At 38.8% G+C, this 27,187-nt stretch overlaps 1 protein-coding gene across 1 annotated transcript in view; it reads left to right on the top strand.

The window, feature by feature from the left end:
- Nucleotides 1-26,307, top strand: part of TTC29 (tetratricopeptide repeat domain 29) — a gene marked incomplete at its 3' end in the record, with an annotated part of 266,131 nt that extends 239,824 nt beyond the window's left edge. Inside the window, exon 12 of the mRNA XM_081217036.1 lies at nucleotides 26,219-26,307. Within this exon, the coding sequence (XP_081073162.1) occupies nucleotides 26,219-26,307 (89 nt within the window). The remainder of the gene's footprint in view (nucleotides 1-26,218) is intronic.
- Nucleotides 26,308-27,187: the final 880 nt, after the last annotated feature.

Here is a 27,187-nt window from a genome sequence, read left to right as displayed (position 1 = left end):
GGCCAAAGACCAATAACCCAATTTTTTAAAATGGAAAAAGGATATGAAGAGTTTGCTAAAAAGTGAATTTTAATGTGAAAAAATTGCTGCCTTTACTCATGATAAGAAAAATGTGAATTAAAAGTATAGGAAGGGGGTTTCCCTCGTGGCACAGTGGTTAAGAATCTGCCTGCCAATGCAGGGGACACAGGTTCGAGCCCTGGTCTGAGAAGATCCCACATGCCATGGAGCAACTAAGCCCACACGACACAACTACTGAGCCCATGCTCTAGAGCCCATGAGCCACAACTACTGAAGCCCATGCACCTAAAACCCGTGCTCCACAACAAGAGAAGCCACCACAGTGAGAAGCCCGTGCACCGCAATGAAGAGTAGCCCCCACTCACCGCAACTAGAGAGAGCCCGTGCACAGCAGTGAAGACCCAGTGCAGCCAAAAATAAATTTTAAAAAGTGTAGGAAGGAATTTTCAGCTGTCAGATTGGCAAGTTTAATAATGCAATATGTTGGTGAGCATGTGATGGTACAGGATCTCCCATGTATTACTGGTGAAAGAATAAATACAACCTCTAGGGAGAGTAGTTTGGCAATACAGATATTTAAAATGCATGCAGCTTTGACCCATAATTTTATGTTTACCCAACACATTCATTCATTTACTAAGCATCTCTATGCACTAAGCTTTGTCTGAGGTACTGGCGGCAAATAAGACAAAGTCTCCACCCTCATGCAACTTATTCACTAGAGGGGAATCTAGACAGCTGAAAACATAAACATATAACATGACATAATACATTATAATATAATATGCAGTAAAATGTGATATATATATATATATATATATATATACCACTATGTGTGGACAGGGAGTGATGGAATGGAACAATTCTACTTTAGATAGAATGGATATAGAAGACCTTTCAGAGGAGGTAACATTTCAGGAGACACCTGGATAAAGTAAAGGAGTGAGACATAAGCATCTCTTGGAGGGGAAAACAATCCAGGCTGAAGGATGAACAAATGCAAAAGCCTTACAAAGGTTTAAGTATCAATTTACAGTATTTTAATTATAAAAAAATTGCAAACAATTTAAATGTTCAACAAGCCATTTAGTGATTGGTTAAATTATGGTACATCCAGATGTTAGACACTATTCAACTGTTAGCAACAAATGAAGCAACTCCATATGTACTGAAAAATAATAGTCAAAAGAATGAGAAGACTAGCCACAGACTGGAAGAAAATATTTGCAAAGGACACTTCTTATAAAGGACCTTATCCAAAATATACAAAAAATTCTTAAAACTCAACAATAAGAAAACAAGCAACCCAATTAAAAAAAAAAGCCAAATATCTGGACAGATGCCTCACCAAAGAAAATACACAGATGGCAAAAAAAGCAAATGAAAAGATGTTCAACATCATATGTCATTAAGGAATTTCAAATTTTAATTTGCAATTCCTTAATGATACTAGATACTACTACAACTACATACTACTACACACCTAGTAGAGTGGCCAAAATCTGAAGCACGACAGCACCAAATCTAGTGAGGATGTGGAGCAACAGGAATTCTCATTCATTGTTGGTGAGAATGCAAAATGTTACAGCCACCTTAGAAAACAGTTTGGCAGTTTCTTACAGAAATAAAAATACTCTTATCTTACCATTGAGCAGTCACACTCCTTGGTATTTACCCAAAAGAGTTGAAAACTATGTCCACACAGACATGGATGATTATAGCAGCTTTATTCATATGGCTGAGTAGTATTCTATTGCATATATGTACCACATCTTCTTCACCCATTCATCTGTCGATGGCATGTCACATTTTTTAAAGTAAATCACAAGCTAAAAACTGTGTTCATTCAGAAAACATTAAATATGTACTATCTCTAAGATATCATGAAAGGTACAGGTATGAATATGAAAGGTACAGGTATGAATATACTACTTTTCAAAAAAGAAAAGTCTATAATATGAAGATAACAAAGAAATGGTGATTATATACTTAAGTTCAAACCACAAAAAGTTTTTCAAAAATGACTTCTTCTTATCTATAAGTCAAAATACATGTGCAGTATGTAATGTGCACCCATTAAGGGAACGTGTTCTAACACAGAGATTCTCTGCTCTTCAAATTTTTGGCCCACCAATCAAGCTATTGAGGAATCTGAGTCCTACCATGGAAAACCCAACAGGCTTATTTTAACCCTGAGACAAGCATTTAAATGCATTTATTATATGTATTCTGTTAATGTCTTAGTGTTTGTTTTGAAACACTGTGCTCCCTCCTAGACTATCCTATTAATTGCTTTAATAAATTGTACATAAAACTCTCATTCCTTCTCTGAAGACCAGGCACTAGTACAGAGAATCATGCTGTGATTATAGACTGAGTCCCCCACTGCAACCCCTTCCCCAGCCATGTACTCCTGCATCCATCTAATTTGAATACTGCTACCAACTGTACCCCAACACCTATCTCACAAATGTGTGTTTTTCGCCCAGGTGGTACTCAGTGAATATCTGTTGAATGAATGACAACTGAATAGGGGTTACCAGTGGACAGACACAGCATATGGGCAACATAAGCTATATCCACTTTTGGAAAAGCAGTTTAAAATTTGTGTCATTTGGAGAGTAAAGTAGCGTGAATCTCTGTCTCATGTATTATTATACAACTGGAATTAAAAATATGTTTAATAAAGAGTGTTCACTGAGCAATTGGTTTGCTACTTGGATTCTACAAAACACATGTGGTAATGGCCCAGAGCTGGTCTAAGTAACATTTTAGAAGTCTTTGTGTATAATTTTTATTTCTCATTGTCTTCACCTTCTCTGAAAAGAATGGCTGACAACCTTTCCTTGTGATATCTGAGCCTTTAAGAGTGTTGTTTTATCTATTTTTATGACCAACCTTACACTTGTTAAGTGTAATTTTTGCTTTATGTAGCATAACAAATCTGTGATATGGTGCCCTGTGAATTAAGATTGGCTGGACAAAAGACAAGAAATCTTTTAAAAACAAATATTCACATTAAATACCTTGGATAGGTAAGCCTTGTGGGGATTTTTCTTTAATGCAACAAAAGTGCACCATTTCTGTTTTCAGAAATAGTTTCTCTCAGATCCTAGCTCGTCTAGAACCATATTACATAAGTAAGGGCTTTGTTTGTACATTAGTATTTTACATCTTAGAGTCTTACTAAATCCTTTTTTGATCAATCTGATACTGAGCAGATCTATATTGATTTCTTCTACACTTGTTTATGGTATTTGTTTTGTTATAGCTAGGATTAAAAGCCAAATTAACAAGTGTAATCAATTTTCGTAATGATAAAGAAAGTCCCTTAGTACGCTTATACACATTCATCTAGGGATAAAAATCTTAAGTGAAGATGTTGTAATAAATGGATCGATTTATTCAATCACTGAGTATAAAAACATTAGCTCTGGGAAAGCACTTTCCTCTAAGAGCCTTAGCTACTGAGTTTCTCTTGTGTTGCACCAAATGATTTGCATTTTTAGAGAAAGTTCATGTCTGCAGTGAGTTCCAGTGAAAACATGAATAAATTGCTTTTCTTTCCCTCTTTTTCTTACTTTATGAAGCTGAATCCATTAGGGGTTGAGTCAAAGTATAATGAAATAAAGGCAACAACGCACCTGATGGAAACCCTGGATTAGGTTCCTCATTGCCCAAGCCCAGTTGTCCTAGATTTCCTGTCAGCTTAGCGGTCTTCAGGGAGATCCCTGGGGCATGTGGCAGTTTTTTTTTAACTGCTATATTAGAAACCATCTCTAGAAGACAACAAAATAGACAAACAACAATTAAGGACTAGATAGGATTTTCATGGCAGTTCTCCACAAGGTCAAATAAATCCTCCTCTCCAAGCCTAACACAATACAGCTGCCTAAGAGGCTTTCCTATTGCCTTCCTTCTTTTGAATTCACTGGAGTGTGAGTGAGTATAGAAGTTATGAACATGGGCTTTGGATCCAAACTGACCTGGGTTTGCAACTCCACTGAGCCAGTTTTCACCTGTGTTATATTGAGCAAAAGTCAATCCCTTAGTATGATAATGTCTAGTTGCATCCATGTTGCTGCATGTGTATAACTGAGTCATTTTGCTGTACAGCAGAGATTGCCACAGCATTGTAAATAAACTCTACTTCAATTTAAAAAAAAAGTCAATCCCTTCAACCTTTGGTTTCCTTATCTGCACGTTAGGGAGGTTGAGCAGTTTAAAAAAAAAGAGGCTCCCGAAATTTGACTTCCGGGTAAGATGGCGGAAGAGTAAGACGCGGAGATCACCTTCCTCCCCACGGATACACCAGAAATACAGCTACACGTGGAACAACTCCTACAGAACACCTACTGAACGCTGGCAGAAGACCCCAGACCTCCCAAAAGGCAAGAAACTCCCCACATACCTGGGTAGGGCAAAGCAGAGAGATTCCCGCACAGAGGATCGGTGCCGAGCGGCACTCACCAGCCCGAGAGGCTTGTCTGCTCGCCCGCTGGGGCAGGCGGCGCTAGAAGCTGAGGCTCGGGCTTCGGTCAGAGCGCAGGGAGAGGACTGGGGCTGGCGGCGAGAACTCAGCCGGAAGGGGGCTAATGAGCCACAGCTAGCCGGCAGGGAGTCCGGGAAAACTCTGGAGCTGCCGAAGAGGCAAGAGACTTTTTCTTCGTTCTTGGTTTCCTGGTGCGTGAGGAGAGGGGATTAAGAGTGCTGCTTAAAGGGGCTCCACAGACGGGCGCGAGTCACGACTGAAAGCGCGGAGCCCAATGACGGGCGTGGGACGCTGGGGCTGCTGCTGCCGCCACCAAGAGGCCTGTGTGCGAGCGCAGGTCACTGTCCACACTGCCCTTCCGGGAGCCTGTGAAGCCCGCCACTGCCGGGGTCCCGGGATCCAGGGGCAGCTTCCCTGGGAGAACGCACGGCACGCCTCGGGCTGGTGCAACGTCACGCCGGCCTCTGCCGCTGCAGGCTCGCCCCGCACTCCGTGCCCCTCCCTCCCGCCCGGCCTGAGTGAGCCAGAGTCCCCGAAGAGGCTGCTCCTTTAACCTTGTTCTGTCTGAGCAAAGAACAGACGCCCTCCGGCGACCTACACGCAGAGGTGGGGCCAAATCCAAAGCTGAGCCCCAGGAGCTGTGAGAACAAAGAAGAGAAAGGGAAACCTCTCCCAGCGGCCTCAGAAGCAGCGGATTAAAGCTCCACAATCAACTTGATGTACCCTGCATCTGTGGAATACATGAATAGACAACAAATCATCCCAATTGAGGAGCCAGGAGTCAGTGCTGTGCCTCTGAGGTGGGAGAGCCAACTTCAGGACACTGATCCACAAGAGACCTCCCAGCTCCACATAATATCAAATGGCGAAAATCTTCCAGAAATCTCCATCTCAACACCAGCACCCAGCTTCACTCAACGGACAGCAAGCTACAGTGCTGGACACCCTATGCCAAACAACTAGCAAGACAGGAACACAACGCCACCCATTAGCAGAGAGGTGGCCGAAACTCATAACAATTCCGCAGACACCCCAAAACACACCACCAGACGTGGACCTGTCCACCAGAAAGACAAGATCCAGCCTCATCCACCAGAACACAGGCACTAGTCCCCTCCACCAGGAAGCCTACACAACCCACTAAACCAACCTTAGCCACTGGTGACAGACACCAAAAACAACAGGAACTACGAACCTGCAGCCTGCAAAAAGGAGACCCCAAACACAGTAACATAAGCAAAATGAGAAGACAGAAAAACACACAGCAGGAGAAGGAGCAAGATAAAAACCCACCAGACCTAACAAATGAAGAGGTAATAGGCAGTCTACCTGAAAAAGAATTCAGAATAATGATGGTAAAGATGATCCAAGATTCTATTTCCAAGATCCATAATCTTGGAAATAGAATAGACAAAATGCAAGAAACAGTTAACAAGGACCTAGAAGAACTAAAGGTGAATCAAGCATCGATTAAAAACACAATACATGAAATAAAAAATACTCTAGATGGGATCAATAGCAGAATAACTGAGGTAGAAGGACGGATAAGTGAGGTGGAAGATAAAATAGTGGAAATAACTGCTGCAGAGCAAAATAAAGAAAAAAGAATGAAAAGAACAGAGGACAGTCTCAGAGACCTCTGGGACAACATTAAACGCACCAACATTCGAATTATAGGGGTTCCAGAAGAAGAAGAGAAAAAGAAAGGGACTGAGAAAATATTTGAAGAGATTATAGTTGAAAACTTCCCTAATATGGGAAAGGAAATAGTTAATCAAGTCCAGGAGGCACAGGGAGTCCCATACAGAATAAATCCAAGGAGAAATACACCAAGACACATATTAATCAAACTGTCAAAAATTAAACACAAAAAAATCATATTAAAAGCAGCAAGGCGAAAACAACAAATAACACACAAGGGAATCCCCATCAGGATAACAGCTGATCTCTCAGCAGAAACTCTACAAGCCAGAAGGGAGTGGCAGGACATAATTAAAGTGATGAAGGAGAAAAACCTGCAACCAAGATTACTCTACCCAGCAAGGATCTCATTCAGATTTTTTTTTTTTCTTTTTTTTTTTTTTTTTTGCTGTACGCGGGCCTCTCACTGCTGTGGCCTCTCCCGTTGCGGAGCACAGGCTCCGGACACACAGGCTCCACGGCCATGGCTCGCGGGCCCAGCCGCTGCGCGGCATGTGGGATCTTCCGGGATAGGGGCACGAACCCGTGTCCCCTGCATCGGCAGGCGGACTCTCAACCACTGCGCCACCAGGGAAGCCCTCTCATTCAGATTTGATGGAGAAATTAAAACGTTTACAGACAAGCAAAAGCTGAGAGAATTCAGCACCACCAAACCAGCTTTACAACAAATGCTAAAGGAACTTCTCTAGGCAAGAAACACAACAGAAAGAAAAGACCTAAAATAACGAACCCAAAACAATTAAGAAAATGGGAATAGGAACATACATATCGATAATTACCTTAAATGTAAATGGACTAAATGCTCCCACCAAAAGATACAGATTGGCTGAATGGATACAAAAACAAGACCCATATATATGCTGTCTACAAGAGACCCACTTCAGACCTAGAGATACATACAGACTGAAAGTAAGGGGATGGAAAAAGATATTCCATACAAATGGAAACCAAAAGAAAGCTGGAGTAGCAATTCTCATACCAGACAAAATAGACTTTAAAATAAAGACTACTAGAAGAGACAAAGAAGGACACTACCTAATGATCAAGGGATCGATCCAAGAAGAAGATATAACAATTGTAAATATTTATGCACCAAACATAGGAGCACCTCAATACATAAGGCAAATACTAACAGCCATAAAAGGGGAAATCGACAGTAACACAATCATAGTAGGGGACTTTAACACCCCACTTTCACCAATGGACAGATCATCCAAAATGAAAATAAATAAGGAAACACAAGCTTTAAATGATACATTAAACAAGATGGACTTAATTGATATTTATAGGACATTCCATCCAAAAACAACAGAATACACATTTTTCTCAAGTGCTCATGGAACATTCTCCAGGATAGATCATATCTTGGGTCATAAGTCAAGCCTTGGTGAATTTAAGAAAATTGAAATTGTATCAAGTATCTTTTCCGACCACAATGCTATGAGACTAGATATCAATTACAGGAAAAGAGCTGTAAAAAATACAAACACATGGAGGCTAAACAATACACTACTTAATAACGAAGTGATCACTGAAGAAATCAAAGAGGAAATTAAAAAATACCTAGAAACAAATGACAATGGAGACACGACGACCCAAAACCTATGGGATGCAGCAAAAGCAGTTCTAAGGGGGAAGTTTATAGCAATACAATCCCACCTTAAGAAATAGGAAACATCTCGAATAAACAACCTAACCTTGCAGCTAAAGCAATTAGAGAAAGAAGAACAAAAACATCCCAAAGTTAGCAGAAGGAAAGAAATCATAAAAATCAGATCAGAAAATAATGAAAAAGAAATGAAGGAAATGATAGCAAAGATCAATAAAACTAAAAGCTGGTTCTTTGAGAAGATAAACAAAATTGATAAACCATTAGCCAGACTCATCAAGAAAAAAAGGGAGAAGACTCAAATCAATAGAATTAGAAATGAAAAAGGAGAAGTAACAACTGACACTCCAGAAATACAACAGATCATGAGAGATTACTACAAGCAACTCTATGCCAATAAAATGGAAAACCTGGAAGAAATGGACAAATTCTTAGAAATGCACAACCTGCCAAGACTGAATCAGGAAGAAATAGAAAATATGAACAGACCAATCACAAGCACTGAAATAGAAACTGTGATAAAAAATCTTCCAACAAACAAAAGCCCAGGACCAGATGGCTTCACAGGCGAATTCTATCAAGCATTTAGAGAAGAGCTAACACCTATCCTTCTCAAACTCTTCCAAAATATAGCAGAGGGGGGAACACTCCCAAACTCATTCTACGAGGCCACCATCACCTTGATACCAAAACTAGACAAGGATGTCACAAAGAAAGAAAACTACAGGCCAATATCACTGATGAACATAGATGCAAAAATCCTCAACAAAATACTAGCAAACAGAATCCAACAGCACATTAAAAGGATCATACACCATGATCAAGTGGGGTTTATTCCAGGAATGCAAGGATTCTTCAATATACGCAAATCAATCAACGTGATACACCATATTAACAAATTGAAGGAGAAAAACCATATGATCATCTCAGTAGATGCAGAGAAAGCTTTCAACAAAATTCAAAACCCATTTATGATAAAAACCCTGCAGAAAGTAGGCATAGAGGGAACTTTCCTCAACTTAATAAAGGCCATATATGACAAACCCACAGCCAGCATCGTGCTCAATGGTGAAAAACTGAAACCATTTCCACTAAGATCAGGAACAAGACAAGGTTGCCCACTCTCACCACTCTTATTCAACATAGTTTTGGAAGTTTTAGCCACAGCAATCAGAGAAGAAAAGGAAGTAAAAGGAATCCAAATTGGAAAGGAAGAAGTAAAGCTGTCACTGTTTGCAGATGACATGATACTATACATAGAGAATCCTAAAGATGCTACCAGAAAACTACTAGAGCTAATCAATGAATTTGGTAAAGTTGCAGGATACAAAATTAATGCACAGAAATCTCTGACATTCCCATATACTAATGATGAAAAATCTGAAAGTGAAATCAAGGAAACACTCCCATTTACCATTGCAACAAAAAGCATAAAATATCTAGGAATAAACCTACCTAAGGAGACAAAAGACCTGTATGCAGAAAATTATAAGACACTGATGAAAGAAATTAAAGATGATACAAATAGATTGAGAGATGTACCATGTTCTTGGATTGGAAGAATCAACATTGTGAAAATGACTCTACTACCCAAAGCAATCTACAGATTCAATGCAATCCCTATCAAACTACCACTGGCATTTTTCAGAGAACTAGAACAAAAAATTTCACAATTTGTATGGAAACACAAAAGACCCCGAATAGCCAAAGCAATCTTGAGAACGAAAAATGGAGCTGGAGGAATCAGGCTCCCTGACTTCAGACTATACTACAAAGCTACAGTAATCAAGACAGTATGATACTGGCACAAAAACAGAAAGATAGATCAATGGAACAGGATAGAAAGCCCAGAGATAAACCCACGGACATATGGTCACCTTATCTTTGATAAAGGAGGCAGGAATGTACAGTGGAGAAAGGACAGTCTCTTCAATAAGTGGTGCTGGGAAAACTGGATAGGGACATGTAAAAGTATGAGATTAGATCACTCCCTAACACCATACCCAAAAATAAGCTCAAAATGGATTAAAGACCTAAATGTAAGGCCAGACACTATCAAACTCTTAGAGGAAAACATAGGCAGAACACTGTATGACATAAATCACAGCAAGATCCTTTTTGACCCACCTTCTAGAGAAATGGAAATAAAGACAAAAATAAACACATGGGACCTAATGAAACTTCAAAGCTTTTGCACAGCAATGGAAACCATAAACAAGACCAAAAGACAACCCTCAGAATGGGAGAAAATATTTGCAAATGAAGCAACTGACAAAGGATTAATCTCCAAAATTTATAAGTAGCTCATGCAGCTCAATAACAAAAAAACAAATAACCCAATCCAAAAATGGGCAGAAGACCTAAATAGACATTTCTCCACAGAAGATATACAGATTGCCAACAAACACATGAAAGAATGCTCAACATCTTTACTCATTAGAGAAATGCAAATCAAAACTACAATGAGATATCATCTCACACCAGTCAGAATGGCCATCATCAAAAAATCTAGAAACAATAAATGCTGGAGAGGGTGTGGAAAAAAGGGAACACTCTTGCACTGCTGGTGGGAATGTGAATTGGTACAGCCACTATGGAGAACAGTATGGAGGTTCCTTAAAAAACTACAAATAGAACTACCTTATGACCCAGCAATCCCACTACTGGGCATATACCCTGAGAAAACCATAATTCAAAAAGAGACATGTACCAAAATGTTCATAGCAGCCCTATTTACAATAGCCTGGAGATGGAAACAACCTAAGTGTCCATCATCCGATGAATGGGTAAAGAAGATGTGGCACATATATACAATGGAATATTACTCAGCCATAAAAAGAAACCTAATTGAGCTATTTTTAATGAGGTGGATGGACCTAGAGCCTGTCAAACAGAGTGAAGTAAGTCAGAAAGAGAAAGACAAATACTGTATGCTGACAATTATATATGGAATTTAAGAAAAAAAAATTCCATGAAGAACATAGCGGTAAGACAGGAATAAAGACACAGACCTACTAGAGAATAGACTTGAGGATATGCGGAGGGGGAAGGGTAAGCTGTGACAAAGTGAAAGAGCGGCATGGACATATATACACTACCAAACATAAGGTAGATAGCTAGTGGGAAGCAGCCGCATAGCACAGGGAGATCAGCTCGGTGCTTTGTGACCGCCTGGAGGGGTGGGATAGGGAGGGTGGGAGGGAGACGCAAAAGGGAGGGGATATGGGAACATATGTATATGTATAACTGATTAAATTTGTTATAAAGCAAAAAAAATAAAAATAATTAAAAAAAAAAGAGGCTCCCATCCAAGTACTAACCAGGTGCATCCCTGCTTAGCTTCTGAGATCAGGCACTTCCGGAGTGTAAGAATGCAATAATGCCATTTGCAGCAACATGGATGGACCTAGAGATTATCATACTAAATGAAGTAAACCAGACAGAGAAAAACAAATATCATATCACTTAATATGGAATCTAAACTATGATACAAATGATCTTATTTTAAAAAGAGGAACAGACTCACAGACATAGAAAACAAACTTATGGTTACCAAAGGGGAAAGGGGGTGGGGGAGGGAAAAATTAGAAGTATGGAATTAGCAGATACAACCTACTATATATAATATAGATTAAAAGACAAGGTCCTAATGTATAGCACAAGGAACTATATTTGATGTCTTGTACTAACCTATAATGAAAAAGAATATGAAAAAGAATATATATATGTATGTATGTATGTACAATTGAATCACTTTTGCTGTACACCAGAAACTAGTACAATACTGTATATACTTCAATAAAATATGTATGACAATAGGATATGAAATTTTTTTAATTAAAAAAAATTTTTTAAGTTCTATCACATTCCCTCATACAAAATACACTCCAATCCATGGAAATAAATTTAATTTTTACTCATGATCTGAATGTTGCAACTGAACAGAAGACAAGCAGCTAGCCTTCCTCTTTTTACCAAACAGGCTATTTTGCTCCTACCTTAAATAGTAGGTATAAATAAGAGGAAGGTTATACAAAACAAAGTGTCTCAAACTTTAGTGAGCAAACAAATGACCTTGGTATTCTTTTAAAATGCAGATTCTGATTTACTAGGTCTAGAGTGGGGTCTGAAATTTAGGGTGTTTTTTGGGGGCAAGGGGAGTTGTTTCAGGAAAGAGGTTACTCTGATTTTGGTTATTCCATCTTGACTAGAAAAACTGCAGAATTTGTTATGTGGCATTAATTGGAGAAATTTTAAAAACTGAAGACATCAACAGTATATTTCTTAATCCTTAAGAAAGTATTCAGTGCCTGAACAGATTGACAGATGTGAATAAGATACTCTCATTAAAAGTTTAGTTATCTAGAAAAAGAAACTCAGGATAATTCTGTGTCAATGTGATCTCTTCAATGCTTCATCCAAGTCTGGCTCCATTCTATTTAAAATAATGATGCTTAAGGGAGGGGAAAGAACCTATAATTTTGAGTTCTAATATACTTCTGATCCTTGTACAAATTTCAATAGGCTTCATATATTAACAAAAGCCTTTGAAAAAGGAATTGCTATATGCCAGAACTTGTAATATGAAAGGTCACATGTCAGTTTCTGACACTTAAGAGAATCTACCCAAACTTGATGTGTTCTGCCTTAAAAGTGTTTATATCTTGACTATTATATTTATCAGATATAGAATAACCACATCATGACTTCTGCTTCAAAACACAGTTGGAAGAAATTACCTTTTTGTTTATTAACAAAAAATAGGAAAGTATTACTAAGAAAACGTGTATGGTTTTGGTTTTTTGGGTTTTTTTGGTTGGTTTTGGTTGTTTTTGTTTTGTTTGTTTTTATGGTAAAGTGGGATTAACTCTGTAATCTCAGGCTTTGGTTCATAGAATTTTTATAGACTGTAAAATGAGAAGTGCCATGAATGACAAACCAGTATTATAAAAAATAAAAATAAAAAAGAGGGGGGGGGCAAGGAGGAGAAAAAGAAAGAGAAAGGGGAAAGAAAGACAAGGAAAAGAGAAATATCAAATCATATACTAGCATCAAGTATGTTGACACTTAAACCATGCTTCACATGACCAAACTGGTGACATTTGCACTTTGTGATTATTATATGCAATTTGACACACACACACACACACACACACACAAGATCCATTCTCCCACTTTGTTCTGTGTCCCAGGAGACTGATTTCAGACTGCATCTCACAGGTTAACTTGTCTGCTGTCTTCCTGGTTTGGATTTATCTAAAGGGAGTCATCAGTAGGGGATCGGAGGTTAGGAGGTGGAAAGGTCAGGAATTATTCCTTAGGCCCTGACTTCAGCTCAGTTCTGACAGCTGTGACACTACAACTGCTGCTTCTAGGTTCATTTGGGTGAGCACTATTCTAAACTTCCATCCCTCACTTAGGGTCCAATAACGCCATCCTGTCCCCCTTTACCTTCAGCTTGGGGAAGATAATGGCATAGCATCCCTCCACTGGGAGTCACTGGGTGCCTCAGGATCTCTTGTCTTTCTAGCCCTGCCCTCATCTCTTAATAGCCCCTTCATTAACATCTCTTCAAAATCCCAGTTGAATGTGCCGTCTGCTTCCTCCTGACTGATACCCAAGGCTTTCTCTATTGTGAGTAACAAGTGGGGTGGCTAAAGGCAAGCAAGTACAAGAAATATTAGGAAACTTCCACTTGCTAAAAAGTTCAATTGATGAGAGAACAGTGCCAATGAGGCCATAATGTGTGTCTGGCTCTGCTCCAGGCTCACAGGCTATATCCCTGACCAGCCATTTTACACACCATCAGTTACAAGGAGGACCATGCCAAAAAGGACACGGGAGTCTGTGCCAATTCTACTTCTGGGAACATAATTCAAAGACGAGCTGTTCAATTGAGATAGCTTCAAAATCATCTTTGTTCCCAAAGAACAGCTTTTGTGATTCTAGTGAAAATTTTATACAGGCTATTTTAAATAATAAAACCATCCCTGTCAATATCCTTATGAAAAATATACTTACATTTGTTACTTTGTCATTAATTCCTAATGACATAGGTTAAAAGTCAAGGTTATCAAAATATGTCTTATATTAGCAATTGGTCTCGGGACTTATAAGAATATATATTCAACTCGTTTCTTTAAAATTTTCCAACTGTTGTGATTAAATGAATGAAACTACATAACACTGTCTAGAAAATAAGCAGTTAAATTTTAATTTATTTATTTAAAGTGATTTTCTGATTATCAAATATGAATGACAAATTTTCAGTGAATATACTCTGTTCTCCATAGTACAGTTACCTTCTAAAACCACATTGTAATAGGCCATTGTAGATATAGCACTGTATTAATATTGATATACTGGGCTTACTTCCATGGTGTTAATTTTATGTGATTTGAATACATGGGAGAGGGGGAGCGACTTCTGTCCTTTTTTTGGAAATCAGTCTCTAAGACTGTCTACTATGAGCATGAAAAAGAACTGTTTCTACTAAAATTGAATTGTGCTGTAATACTAAAGCAAAATATAATCTCCTCACTAATAGTGGCGTAATGCTAAGATCACCCATAATATACGAGCAGTTTTCATACATGGTATTTATTCTTAATCATTTTCATGAAACACAACCTGAATTTTATTTGTTAACAAAGTCTTTTGAGACATTTTGATAAGGTCAACAGAAAGCACAGTCGCTTAACATTAGGTGATCAACTTTTTGACAATAGCAGGACCCGCAGACCTAATGGAATAATAGCCTGCAGGGTCCAGCTAAATATAATATACAAACGTAATCAACCCTATGATGACTATTCAGAAGTAATCCCTTTAGCTTTGAACTGCAACACATATTTCAACAAAGCAAAAACCTTTTGAAGAAATTCTCTGCAGACCACACTGATACAATACATACTTCATATCCTGCTCTAGGTGTTTGCTGCTTAGAGTGAGTTTTAAATTTAAGGTAATGACTGCTGTATATTCATGTGAGCATACAACAATACTTTTGATTTGTTGTGGAAAGGTTGAATCCATTACCAGGGGTCTAGTCTATAAGCTCTGACACAACCTTTATGTATGAGTTATTATTTACCTTTTTCTAGTAAGGCCACTAAAAATGTTTTGCATGGTGAAATGATAAAAATTCATTCACCTTTTCAGTCACAAAACTACCAGGTAACATCTCTCCCAATTCAATTTATACTCCCATACAGATAACATTTTTTTAAATCTCATTTACATGTAGTACTGTATTATATGAAAATTATATGCCATTGTTTTCAAGTAAAGGAATGGGATTGTAGGTTTATTGCAATTCATCATCGTTGACTTATTCTATTGCTCTTTGGTACAAGGTAGGCTAAACTGTGGTAAAATGAGATCCTTTTGTTGCCCACTTGAGGGAATCTACCCTTTGAGAGTCTTTACTATCAGCAACAGGGAAAGCCTATTTCTATTGAAATGGTAGGCAGTGTAAGCAAATACCAAATTCTCAGCTTTGCACTGGTTCTGGTCTCCCTTGCTGGAGTGATATGGGTCCTAATCTTCCAGCTTCCTTGAAGAGCTACAGATCAAACATTTTAAATCATATCCTAAGAACAGACCCACAACAGGAGACCTAGATTAGGAATCAAAATGACTGCTTTTCCAAGATGGAACCAAGAGTCAACAATCCCATGATGCTCACCTTGTTGCAAATGAACAGAAGTCTCAGAAAACCTGAATGATAACTTCAAATGTTCCTCTGTATAAATTAACCTTCGCTAAGGTTTCCTAACACAGCAAGTGTGAATGTCTTTTTTTTAAACTAGCAATTGTGGCCCAAGTTGAGTAAAAGAGTAGCTGCAGATGTAGCTATTCTTCTCAGAGAATCTACTTGAAAACTATTCCACAATAAAAATCACCTTTGCTGAGCATCTGGGGAATGAATGCTAAACAGTTATTTGAGACCAACCAGGCATAATTTCAAACTTGGAAAATCAGGAACAATTTCTCCAATTTAAAAAATATTGTTACATCCTGCCAAACCAAAGGGAATGTTGAGTTTAAGACATTAGATAGTATAAAACAGGCATTAGGATGTCAGGATGGTTCTCTGTATTGTGGTGTGATCAAAATATTAAACTGAGAATCCCAGCATAGTTCTTTACTTCAAAAGGTGATGGAATATATTAGTTAAAGTAAAGGCTAAGCTACTATTACAAAGAGTCCCAAAAGTACAGTAGCTTAAGAATATAGAAGTTTGTTTCTTCCTTAATCCTGAAGTGAGCTGTCTACATTTACAAGGTAGTCCCACAGGCATTCAGGAGGCCATGACCTTCTGTCTTATTGTTCCACCATCCCCCAGGGCAGGGTTTCTCAATATAGCACTATTAAAATTTTGAGCTGGATGATATTTTTGTTGGAGAGAAGGGTGGGAAATGGCTGTCATGAGCACTGTAGGATATTTAGCAGCATTCCTGGTCTCTACCCACTAGATGCCAGTAGCACTTCCACCGACCAGTTTTGATGACAAAAATATCTCCAGATATTTCCAAATCTGCCCTGTGGAGCAAAATCATCCCAGTTGAGAACCATTGACTTGGATGTTGTTATGGTCTGCATGGTTGAAACTGAATCATAAATTTCCATGTGCAAGATTGAGGAAAATGGAAAGTTTAAGGAGAAATGAATGCCCAATGCCTAATGCTCAGACCCAGAAGCAGTATGTAACATTCACTGATGAGAACTTACACATGTGTCTTCAACAAAATATGTATATGTTGATGGGGAAGATTTAGTAGAGTGCAAAAAAACTGATAAGTGAAAGACAGAAGGAATTACTAGAGCCATGTCTTGTGTAGGCAAGAGAGGATGAGATCTAGTGAAGACCTAGAGGGGTTGATCTTAGATGGGAGTATGGGAGACATGAAGCATATAGAACAGAAACAAGTAAGTAACTCTTGACACAGCTTGTGGAAGCTTTTTCCTCCTGTGTTTTATTTCCTCTATGAAACTGGAAAATAAATCATCAGCTGAGAATGATAATGAATATAGAGAGTTGGAGGTTTGAGAAACTGGAAGAAAGAGTAAATCAGTCATCTAGGAGAGTGGAAGAATGAATGGACTATGAACATTTAATAGGATGGCCTGAAAGTATTGAGTGCCCCCTAATGTCGGTGACCATGAATTTAAAGTGAGAGCCACTTGTATGTTTTTCCAGCCACACAGAGCCTTACACCACAGGAGAGGAATAGGCAGAGAGTTGGATTTAACTGGGATTATAGTTTTGTCAAGTGAATATAACAAAGTGAGAAAAAAAGGGTAAGGAAGTCAGCCTATATGCAAGAGGGTGAATGACCATGGAGTTTAAATGGTACAAAGAAGGGAAAGAAGAAATCCAAATAGGGAGGAACAATGAAAAGATGGTAGAATTGGAAGTCCCAGTGGGGTTGAAGGATTGCTAGTGGTGGGGTAGTAGAGGGAGTGATCCAGAAAAAGTAAAAGCTGGCAGTCTACTAGTTGAATGCAGGAAACTGAGTTTGAGGGGGGCTTGCAGTTACAGGTAATGAAAAAGTCTGAGAATGAGCATGGGAATTAATGGCTACAGTCAGGTAAAGGACAAGATCTAAAAGAACAGAGCTCAAGGAATTGAGATCTAGGGTGAAAGAATCTTCTAAACGTACATTTAAATTGCTAAATTAAGAAAGTAGTGGGAAATTGACAATGAGCCAATGATGAAATGAACTGAGAACGATCCAACTGCAGGTGGATCACAACAATAGTTGATTATATAAACTGATGATGTGAGTTTTAGGAAGGGAAGAAGGGAGGGCAAATACGCTGAAAGAGAACAATAAGGAGGAGGACACCTGTCCATCTCCAAGTACAATGGTAAGAGGACTGATGAAAAGAAAAACAAGAAGGGCTTCTGGGCTGGCAGTATCCTCAGAGGACAGCCAGGATTCTGTCAGTGCAAGAAAGTACAAGGAATTTCAGAAAATAAAGTGAGAATATAGTGGAAATGTTTCAGGAGCTGTGGTAGGTGGGACATGAGGACAAAATGTGAAATATGCAGAACTTTATGAAAAGTAGAATGCAGGAAATGAAAAGGGACCTGGACACTGAGGCCTGCTATAAGAAAGGATAAAGAGCATCTTATTAGATAAGTGCATGCAAGTCAAACATAGAAGTGTAGGAGACCTTCAAGATGGCGGAATAGGAAGACATGGAGATCACCTTCCTCCCCACAGATACATCAGAAATACATCTACATGTGGAACAACTCTTACAGAACACCTGCTGGCAGAAGACCTCAGACTTCCCAAAAGGCAAGAAACTCCCCACGTACCTGGGTAGGGCAAAAGAAAAAAGAAAAAAAACAGAGACAAAAGCATAAGGATGGGACCTGCACCACTGGGAGAGAGCTGTGAAGGAGGAAAAGTTTCCACACACTAGGAAGCCCCTCCACTGGTGGAGATAGGGTGTGGCAGGGGGGAAGCTTCAGAGCCACAGAGGAGAGTGCAGCAACAGGGGTGCAGAGGGCAAAGTGGAGAGTTGCCCACACAGAGGATCGTTACCAACCAGCACTCGCTAGCCTGAGAGGCTTCTCTGCTCAACTGGCAGAGGGGTGAGGGCTAGGAGCTGAGGCTCAGGCTTTGGAGGTCAGAGCCCAGGGAGAGGACTGTGGTTGGCTGCGTGAACACAGCCTGAAAGGGGATAGTGCGCCACAGCTAGCTGGGAGGGAGTCTGGGAAAAAGTCTGGAACTGCTTAAGAGGCAAGAGACCATTGTTGCGGGGTGCACGAGGAGAGGGGATTCAGAACACCACCTAAACAAGCTCTAGAAACTGGCGCTAGCAACGGGTATCAGCGTGGACCCCAGAGAAGGGCATGAGATGCTAAGGCTGCTGCTGCAGCCACCAAGAACCCTGTGTGCAAGCACAGGTCACTATCCACACCTCCCCTCCCGGGAGCCTGTGCAGCCCGCCACTGCCAGGGTCCCATGATCCAGGGACAACTGCCCCGGGAGAACACACGCCATTCCTCAGGCTGTTGCAAAGTCATGCAGGCCTCGGCCACAGCAGGCTCTCCCCTCGTTCCATATCCCTCCCTCCCCCCAGCCTGAGTGAGCCAGAGACCCCTAATCAGCTGCTCCTTTAACCCCGTCTTGTCTGAGCAAAGAACAGACGCCCTCAGGTGACCTACATGCAGAGGCAGGGCCAAATCCAAAGCTGAACCCCAGGAGCTGTGCAAACAAAGAAGAGAAAGAGAAATCTCTCCCAGCAGCCTCAGGAGTAGCGGATAAAATCTCCACAATCAACTTGATGCACCCTGCATTAGTGGAGTACCTGAGTAGACAATGAATCATCCCAAAATTGAGGTGGTGGACTTTGGGAACAATGATATATATTTTTTCTTCCTTTTTCTCTTTTTGTGAGTGTGTATGTGTGTGCTTCTGTGTGTGATTTTGTCTGTATAGCTTTGCTATTACCATTAGTCCTAGGATTCTGTCTGTCCTTTTTTTTTTGATAGTTTTGTTTTGTTTTTTTAGTAACTTTTTAGCGCTTGTTATCATTGCTGGATTTGTTTTTTGGTTTAGTTGCTCTCTTCTTTCTCTCTTTCCTTTTTTAAATTACTTTTGATTTTTTAAAATTTTCAATAATTCTTTTTTATTTTAATAACTTTTTTATTTTATTTTTTCTTTCTTTCTTTTTTTCTACCTTTTCTTCTGAGCTGTGTGGCTGACAGGGCCTTGGTGCTCTGGCTGGTGTCAGGCCTGTGCCTCTGAGGTGGGAGAGATGAGGTCAGGAAGTGTGTCCACCAGAGACGTCCCAGCTCCATGTAACATCAAATGGCAAAAGTGCTCCCAGAGATCTCCATCTCAATGCTAAGACACAGCTCCACTCAACGACCAGCAACCTCCAGGGCTTGACACCTTATGCCAAAAAACTAGCAAGACAAGAACACAACCCCACCCATTAGCAGAGAGACTGACTAAAATCATAATAAGTTCACAGACACCCCAAAACACACCACTGGACGTGATCCTACCCACCATAAAGACAAGATCCAGTCTCATCCACCAGAACACAGGCACTAGTCCCCTCCACCAGGAAGCCTACACAACCCACTGAACCAAACTTAGCCACTGGGGATAGACACTAAAAACAATGGGAACTACAAACCTGCAGCATGCAAAAAAGAGACCCCAAACACAGTAAGATAAGAAAAATGAGAAGACGAAGAAACACACAGCACATGAAGGAGCAAGATATAAATCTACCAGACCAAACAAATGAAGAGTAAATAGTCAGTCTACCTGAAAAAGAATTCAGAGTAATGATGATAAAGGTGCTCCAAAATCTTGGAAATAGAATGGAAAAAGTACAAGAAACATTTAACAAGGACCTAGAAGAACTAAAGAGCAAACAAACAATGTTGAACAACAGAATAAATGAAATTAAAACTTCTCTACAAGGAATCAATAGCAGAATAACAGAGGCAGAAAAACGGATACGTGACCTGGAAGATAAAATAGTGGAAATAACTACTGCAGAGCAGAATAAAGAAAAAAGAATGAAAAGAATTGAGGACAGTCTCAGAGACTTATGGGACAACATTAAATGCACCAACATTCACATTATAGGGGTCCCAGAAGAAGAAGAGAAAAAGAAAGGGACTGAGAAAATATTTGAAGAGATTATAGTTGAAAAGTTCCTTAATATGGGAAAGAAAATAGTCAATCAAGTCCAGGTAGCGCAAAGAGTCCCAATACAGGATAAATCCAAGGAGAAATATGCCAAGACGTGTATTGATCAAACTATCAAAAATTAAATGCAGGGCTTCCCTGGTGGCGCAGTGGTTGAGAGTCCACCTGCCAATGCAGGGGACACGGGTTCGTGCCCCAGTGCAGGAAGATCCCACATGCCACGGAGCGGCTAGGCCCGTGAGCCATGGCTGCTGAGCCTGTGCGTCTGGAACCTGTGCTCCGCAATTGGAGAGGCCACAACAGTGAGAGGCCCGTGTACCAAAACAAACAAACAAACAAAAAGAAAACAATTAAATGCAAAGAACAAATATTAAGGGCAGCAAGGGAAAAACAACAAATAACACATAAGGGAATCCCCATAAGGTTAACAGCTGATCTTTCAGCAGAAACTCTGCAAGCCAGAAGGGACTGGCAGGATATATTTAAAGAGATGAAGGAGAAGAACCTAAAACCAAGATTATTCTACCCAGCAAGGATCACATTCAGATTTGACAGAAAAATTAAAACTTTTACAGACAAGCAAAAGCTAAGAGAATTCAGCACCAACAAACCAGCTTTACGACAAATGCTAAAGGAACTTCTCTAGGCAGGAATCACAAGAGAAGGAAGATATCTACAATAACAAACCCAAAACAATTAAGAAAATTGTAATAGGGACACACATATTGATAATTACCTTAAATGTAAATGGATTAAATCCTCCAACCAAAAGACATAGACTGGCTTGAATGGATACAAAAATAAGACCTGTATGTATGCTCTCTACAGGAGACCCATTTCAGGCCTAGGGACACAAACGGACTGAAAGTGAAAGGATGGAAAAACATATTCCATGCAAAAGGAAATCAAAAGAAACCTGGAAGAGCAATTTTTGTATCAGGCAAAATAGACTTTAAAATAAAGACTATTTCAAGAGATAATGAAGGACATTACATAATGATCAAGGGATCAATCCAAGAAGAAGATATAACAATTGTAAATATTTATGCACCCAACATAGGAGCACCTGAATACATAAGGTAAATGCTAACAGCCATAAAAGGAGAAATAGACAGTAACACAATAGTAGCAGGGGACTTTAACACCCCACTTTCACCAATGGACAGATCATTCAAAATGAAAATAAATAAGGAAACACAAGCTTTAAATGACACATTAAACAAGATGCAATTAATTGATATTTAGAAGACATTCCATCTAAAAACAACAGAATACACTTTCTTCTCAAGTGCTCATGGAACATTGTCCAAGATAGATCATATCTTGGGTCACAAATCGAGCCTTGGTACATTTAAGAAAATTGAAATTGTATCAAGTACCTTTTCTGATGACAATACTATGAGACTAGATATCAATTACAGGAAAAAATCTGGAAAAAATATAAACACATGGAGGCTAAACCATACACTACTTAATAATCAAGAAATTACTGAAGAAATCAAAGAGGAAATAAAAAAGACCTAAAAACAAATGAGAATGAAAACACGATGACACAAAACCTATTGTATGCAGCAAAAGTAGTTCTAAGAGAGAAGTTTATAGCAATACAATCCTACCTCAAGAAGCAAGAAACATCTCAAATAAACAACCTAACCTTACAGCTAAAGTAATTAGAGAAAAAGAAGAAAAAAAAAACCAAAGTTAGCAGAAGGAAAGAAATCATACAGATCAGATCAGAAATAAATGAAAAAGAAATGAAGGAAACAATAGCAAAACTCAATAAAACTAGAAGCTGGTTCTCTGAGAAGATACACAAAATAGATAAACCATTAGCCAGATTCATAAAGAAAAGAAGGGAGAAGGCTCAAATCAATAGAATTAGAAATGAAAAGGAGAAGTAACAGCTGACACTGCAGACATACAAAGGATCATGAGAGATTACTACAAGCAACTCTATGTCAATAAAATGGACAACCTGGAAGAAATGGACAAATTCTTAGAAAAGCACAACCTTCCAAGACTGAACCAGGAAGAAATAGAAAATATGAAAAGACCAATCAGAAGCACTGAAATTGAGACTGTGATTAAAAGTCTTCCAAAAACCAAAAGCCAAGGACCAGACAGCCTCACTGGCGAATTCTATCAAACATTTGAGAAGAGCTAACACCTATCCTTCTCAAACTCTTCCAAAATAGAGCTGATGGAGGAACACTCCCAAACTCATTCTATAAGACCAGCATCACCCTGATACCAAAACCAGACAAAGATGTCACAAAGAAAGAAAACTACAGGGCAATATCTGTGATGAACATAGGTGCAAAAATCCTCAACAAAATACTAGCAAACAGAATCCAACAGCACATTACAAGGATCATACACCATGATCAAGTGGGGTTTATCCCAGGAAAACAAGGATTCTTCAATATATGCAAATCAATCGATGTGACACACAATATTAGCAAACTGAATGAGAAAAACCATATGATCATCTCAATAGATGCAGAGAAAGTTTTGACAAAATTCAACACCCATTTATGATAAAAAAAAAAAAACCTCCAGAAAGTAGGCATAGAGGGAACTTACCTCAACATAATAAGGGCCATATACGACAGACCCACAGCCAACATTGTTCTCAATGGTGGAAAACTGAAACCATTTCCACTAAGATCAGGAACAAGACAAGGTTGCCCACTCTCACAACTATTATTCAACATAGTTTTGGAAGTTTTAGCCACATCAATCAGAGAAGAAAAAGAAAAAATAGGAATCCAAATCAGAAAAGAAGTAAAACTGTCACTGTTTGCAGATGACATGATACTATATGTAGAGATTCCTAAAGTTGCTACCAAAAAATTAGTAGAGCTAATTAATGAGTTTGGTAAAGTAGCAGGATGCAACATTAATGCACAGATATCTCTTGCATTCCTATACACTAATGATGCAAAATCTGAAAAAGAAATTAAGGAAACACTCCCATTTACCACTGCAACAAAAAGAATAACATACCTAGGAATAAACCTACCTAAGGAGACAAATGACCTGTATTCATAAAACTATAAGATACTGATGAAAGAAATGAAAGATGATACAAACAGGTGGAGAGATATACCATGTTCTTGGATTGGAAGAATCAACATTGTGAAAATGACTATTCTACCTAAAGCAATCTACAGATTCCATGTAATCCCTATCAAATTACCAATGGCATTTTCCACAGAACTAGAACAGAAAAATTCACAATTTGTATGAAAACACAAAAGACCCTCAATAGCCAAACCAATATTGAGAAAGAAAAACGGAGCTGGAGCAGTCAGGCTCCCTGACTTCAGACTATACTACAAAACTACAGTAATCAAGACTGTATGGTCCTGGCACAAAAACAGAAATGTAGATCAATGGAACAGGATAGAAAGCCCAGAGATAAACCCACGCACATATGGTCACCTTATTTTTATAAAGGAGGCAAGAATATAAAATGGAGAAAAAACAGGCTCTTCAATAAGTGGTGCTGGGAAAATTGGACAGCTACATGTAAAAGAATGAAATTTGAACACTCCCTAGCACTATGCACAAAAATAATCTCAAAATGGATTAAAGACCTAAACGTTAGGCCAGAGAGTAGAAAACTCTTAGAGGAAAACACAGGCAGAACACTCTATGCTATAAATCACAGCAAGATCCTTTTTGACCCACCTCCTAGCGAAATGGAAATAAAAACAAAAATAAACACATGGGACGTAATGAAACAAAAGCTTTTGTACAGCACAGGAAGCCATAAATGAGACGAAAAGACAACCCTCCGAATGGGAGAAAATATTTTCAAATGAAGCAACTGACAAAGCATTAATCTCCAAAATTTACAAGCAGCTCAGGAAGCTCAATATCAAAAAAACAAACAACCCAATCCAAAAATGGGCAGAAGACCTAAATAGACATTTCTCCAAAGAAGATATACAGATTGCCAACAAACACATGAAAGATTGCTCAACATCACTAATCATTAGAGAAATGTAAATCAAAACTACAATGAGGTATCACCTCACACCTGTCAGAATGGTCTTCACCAAAAAATCTACAAACAATAAATATTGGAGAGGGTGTGGAGAAAAGGGAACCCTCTTGCACTCGTGGTGGTAGTGTAAATTGATACAGCCACTATGGAGAACTTTATGGAGGTTCCATAGAAACCTAAAAATAGAACTACCATATGACCCAGCAATCCCACTACTGAGCATATACCCTGAGAAAACCATAATTCAAAAAGGGTCATGTACCAAATTGTCATTGCAGCTCTCTTTACAGGACAGGACATGGAAGCAACCTCAATGTCCATCGATAGATGAATGGATAAAGAAGATGTGGCCCATATATACAATGGAATATTACTCAGCCATAAAAAGAAATGAAACTGAGTTATTTGTAATGAGGTGGATGGACTTAGAGTCTGTCATGCAGAGTACAGTAAGTCAGAAAGAGGAAAACAAATACCAAATGCTAACACATATATATGGAATCTAAAGAAAAAAAAGTGGTCATGAAGAACCTAGGAGCAGGACAGGAATAAAAATGCAGACATAGAGGATGGACTTGAGGACACGGGGAGGTAACCTGGGACGAAGTGTGAGAGTGTCATGGACTTATATACACTACCAAATGTAAAATAGATAGCTAGTGGGAAGCAGCCACATAGCACAGGGAGATCAGCTCAGTGCTTTGTGACCACCTAGAGGGGTGGGATAGGGAGAGTGGGAGGGAGATACAAGAGGGAGGAGATATGGGGATATATGTATATGTATAGCTGATTCACTTTGTTATAAAGCAGAAATTAACACACCATTGTAGAGTGATTATCCTGCAATACAGTTGTTTAAAAAAAAGTAGAAGGGCAGATATGAAAGTTAAATAATAAATTAATATTTCTGTTTATGTCTAAATTTCCCATATCTTATTTGATTATTTGGATACTTTATATTGCTCTCTAAATTAATTGTCCTCCAGAGTTTTGCTTTAACAAGTCATCTTATCCCCAAACAATGGCTGTTCCATTTGCCATTTCATATATCACAAGAATTCTGTGGATTAGGAATTCGAACCTGGCTTGGCTAGACATCCATTGAGGTTACCCAATGATAATACTCAACTGACAGATGGGTTGATCTGAAGTATCCAAGAAAGTTTTACTCACAGAGTGGAGCTTTGGCAGGATGGCTAGAAGGCTGGGCTCAGCTGGGACTGTCAACTGGAGCATCTGTACATGGCTTCACCAGGATGGCAATCTCAGGGTGGTAAGACTTCTAACATGGCGACTGGCTTCCTCCAAAGCAAGCATCCTAAGCGAACCAGGTGGAAGCAGCACAGCCTTTTCTTATCTAGGTTTGGAAGTCATGCAGTCAGTTCCTCCACATTCTATTGATTACAAAATAGTACTATGCCTAGCCCAGTTTCAAGAGGAGGGGAATTGGATTCCACCTCTTGAAGGGGAAGTGGCAAGGCCATACTTTTGAGGAACGTGTAGAGTGGGAGATATCATTGTGGCCATCTTTGACTGATATAATCTGCACTGGTGATACAAGGTATACGTAAACTTTTGTCATACAGGTGATAAGGGTAGAGACCCCTGAAAAAAGATTCCCACGTTCAAACTCAAAAGAACTGTAAACTCTATTTGTGATAAACCATTAAATGTATACATCTTTTTTTCTTTAGGAGGGTCTAGAAGATCCACAATTGAAGGTGTATATCAAACCTCAGAGTTTTCGGAAGAGGACCTCAGTGGGTATGATAAATCAAGTTAAACTTTCTATTAAGTATCCACATTATGCAAGGTACTAAGTATAATGTAATTCTCCAAACACAGAAAAAGTAACTTCATCTAACACTTGATAAGCTAATACTGAAACACTGGTTAAAAAAAAAAAGAAAGAAAGAAGTCACAGAGGTACTTTTAAATAATACATAAGGTTAAGTACTTTTAATCTTTTAAGCTATGTCTAAAAATTACAGAATACAAAATCCTGTCGACCCTTGAACAACATGGAGGTTAGGGATGCCAACTCTCCCCACAGTCAAAAATATTCATATAACCTATAGTCAGCCCTATGTATACATATTTTTCTCCATATCCTCAGCTCTGCATTTGCAAATTCAACCAGCCACTGATTGTATAGTACTGTAGTATTTACTATTGAAAAATGTCTGCATATAAGTGGACTCCCACAGTTCAAAACCATGTTATTCAAGGCCAATTGCAATATCTTAAAAGCAACGTGTTTTTTTTGCTTTCTAGTCCAATGTAAAATTTAATTTTATAATTTATTTTATTTCAGATTTCCAGATAATCAAAACAAATGAGATTTAAACCAAGTTTTGACTCAACAACAAATCAAGAAGTAATTTATCATATCACTTCAGTCTTCAATACCTGTAATATGAGTATGTTACAAATAATACAGAGTTATAATAAAACTATGACTATATTTTCATTGGATTTTGTATTATAATTTGCTACTACAAATTTAGTCTAAAATATCTAAATCCATGAAAATTAAAATATCCCAAATGCTTAGAAATATCAATAATTATCCATAAGCTAAACTGTAAAATTTTCCTCTTATCCATTATTCTACCAGAAATAGTGCTATTACACTTAATCTTAACCAAAAGGCTGAGAAGCAA

This window comes from Mesoplodon bidens, assembly GCF_964165515.1.
Source record: "Mesoplodon bidens genome assembly, chromosome: 1".
In the NCBI taxonomy this organism is placed as follows: domain Eukaryota; kingdom Metazoa; phylum Chordata; class Mammalia; order Artiodactyla; family Ziphiidae; genus Mesoplodon; species Mesoplodon bidens.
This window is presented reverse-complemented; position numbering and strand designations above follow the sequence as displayed.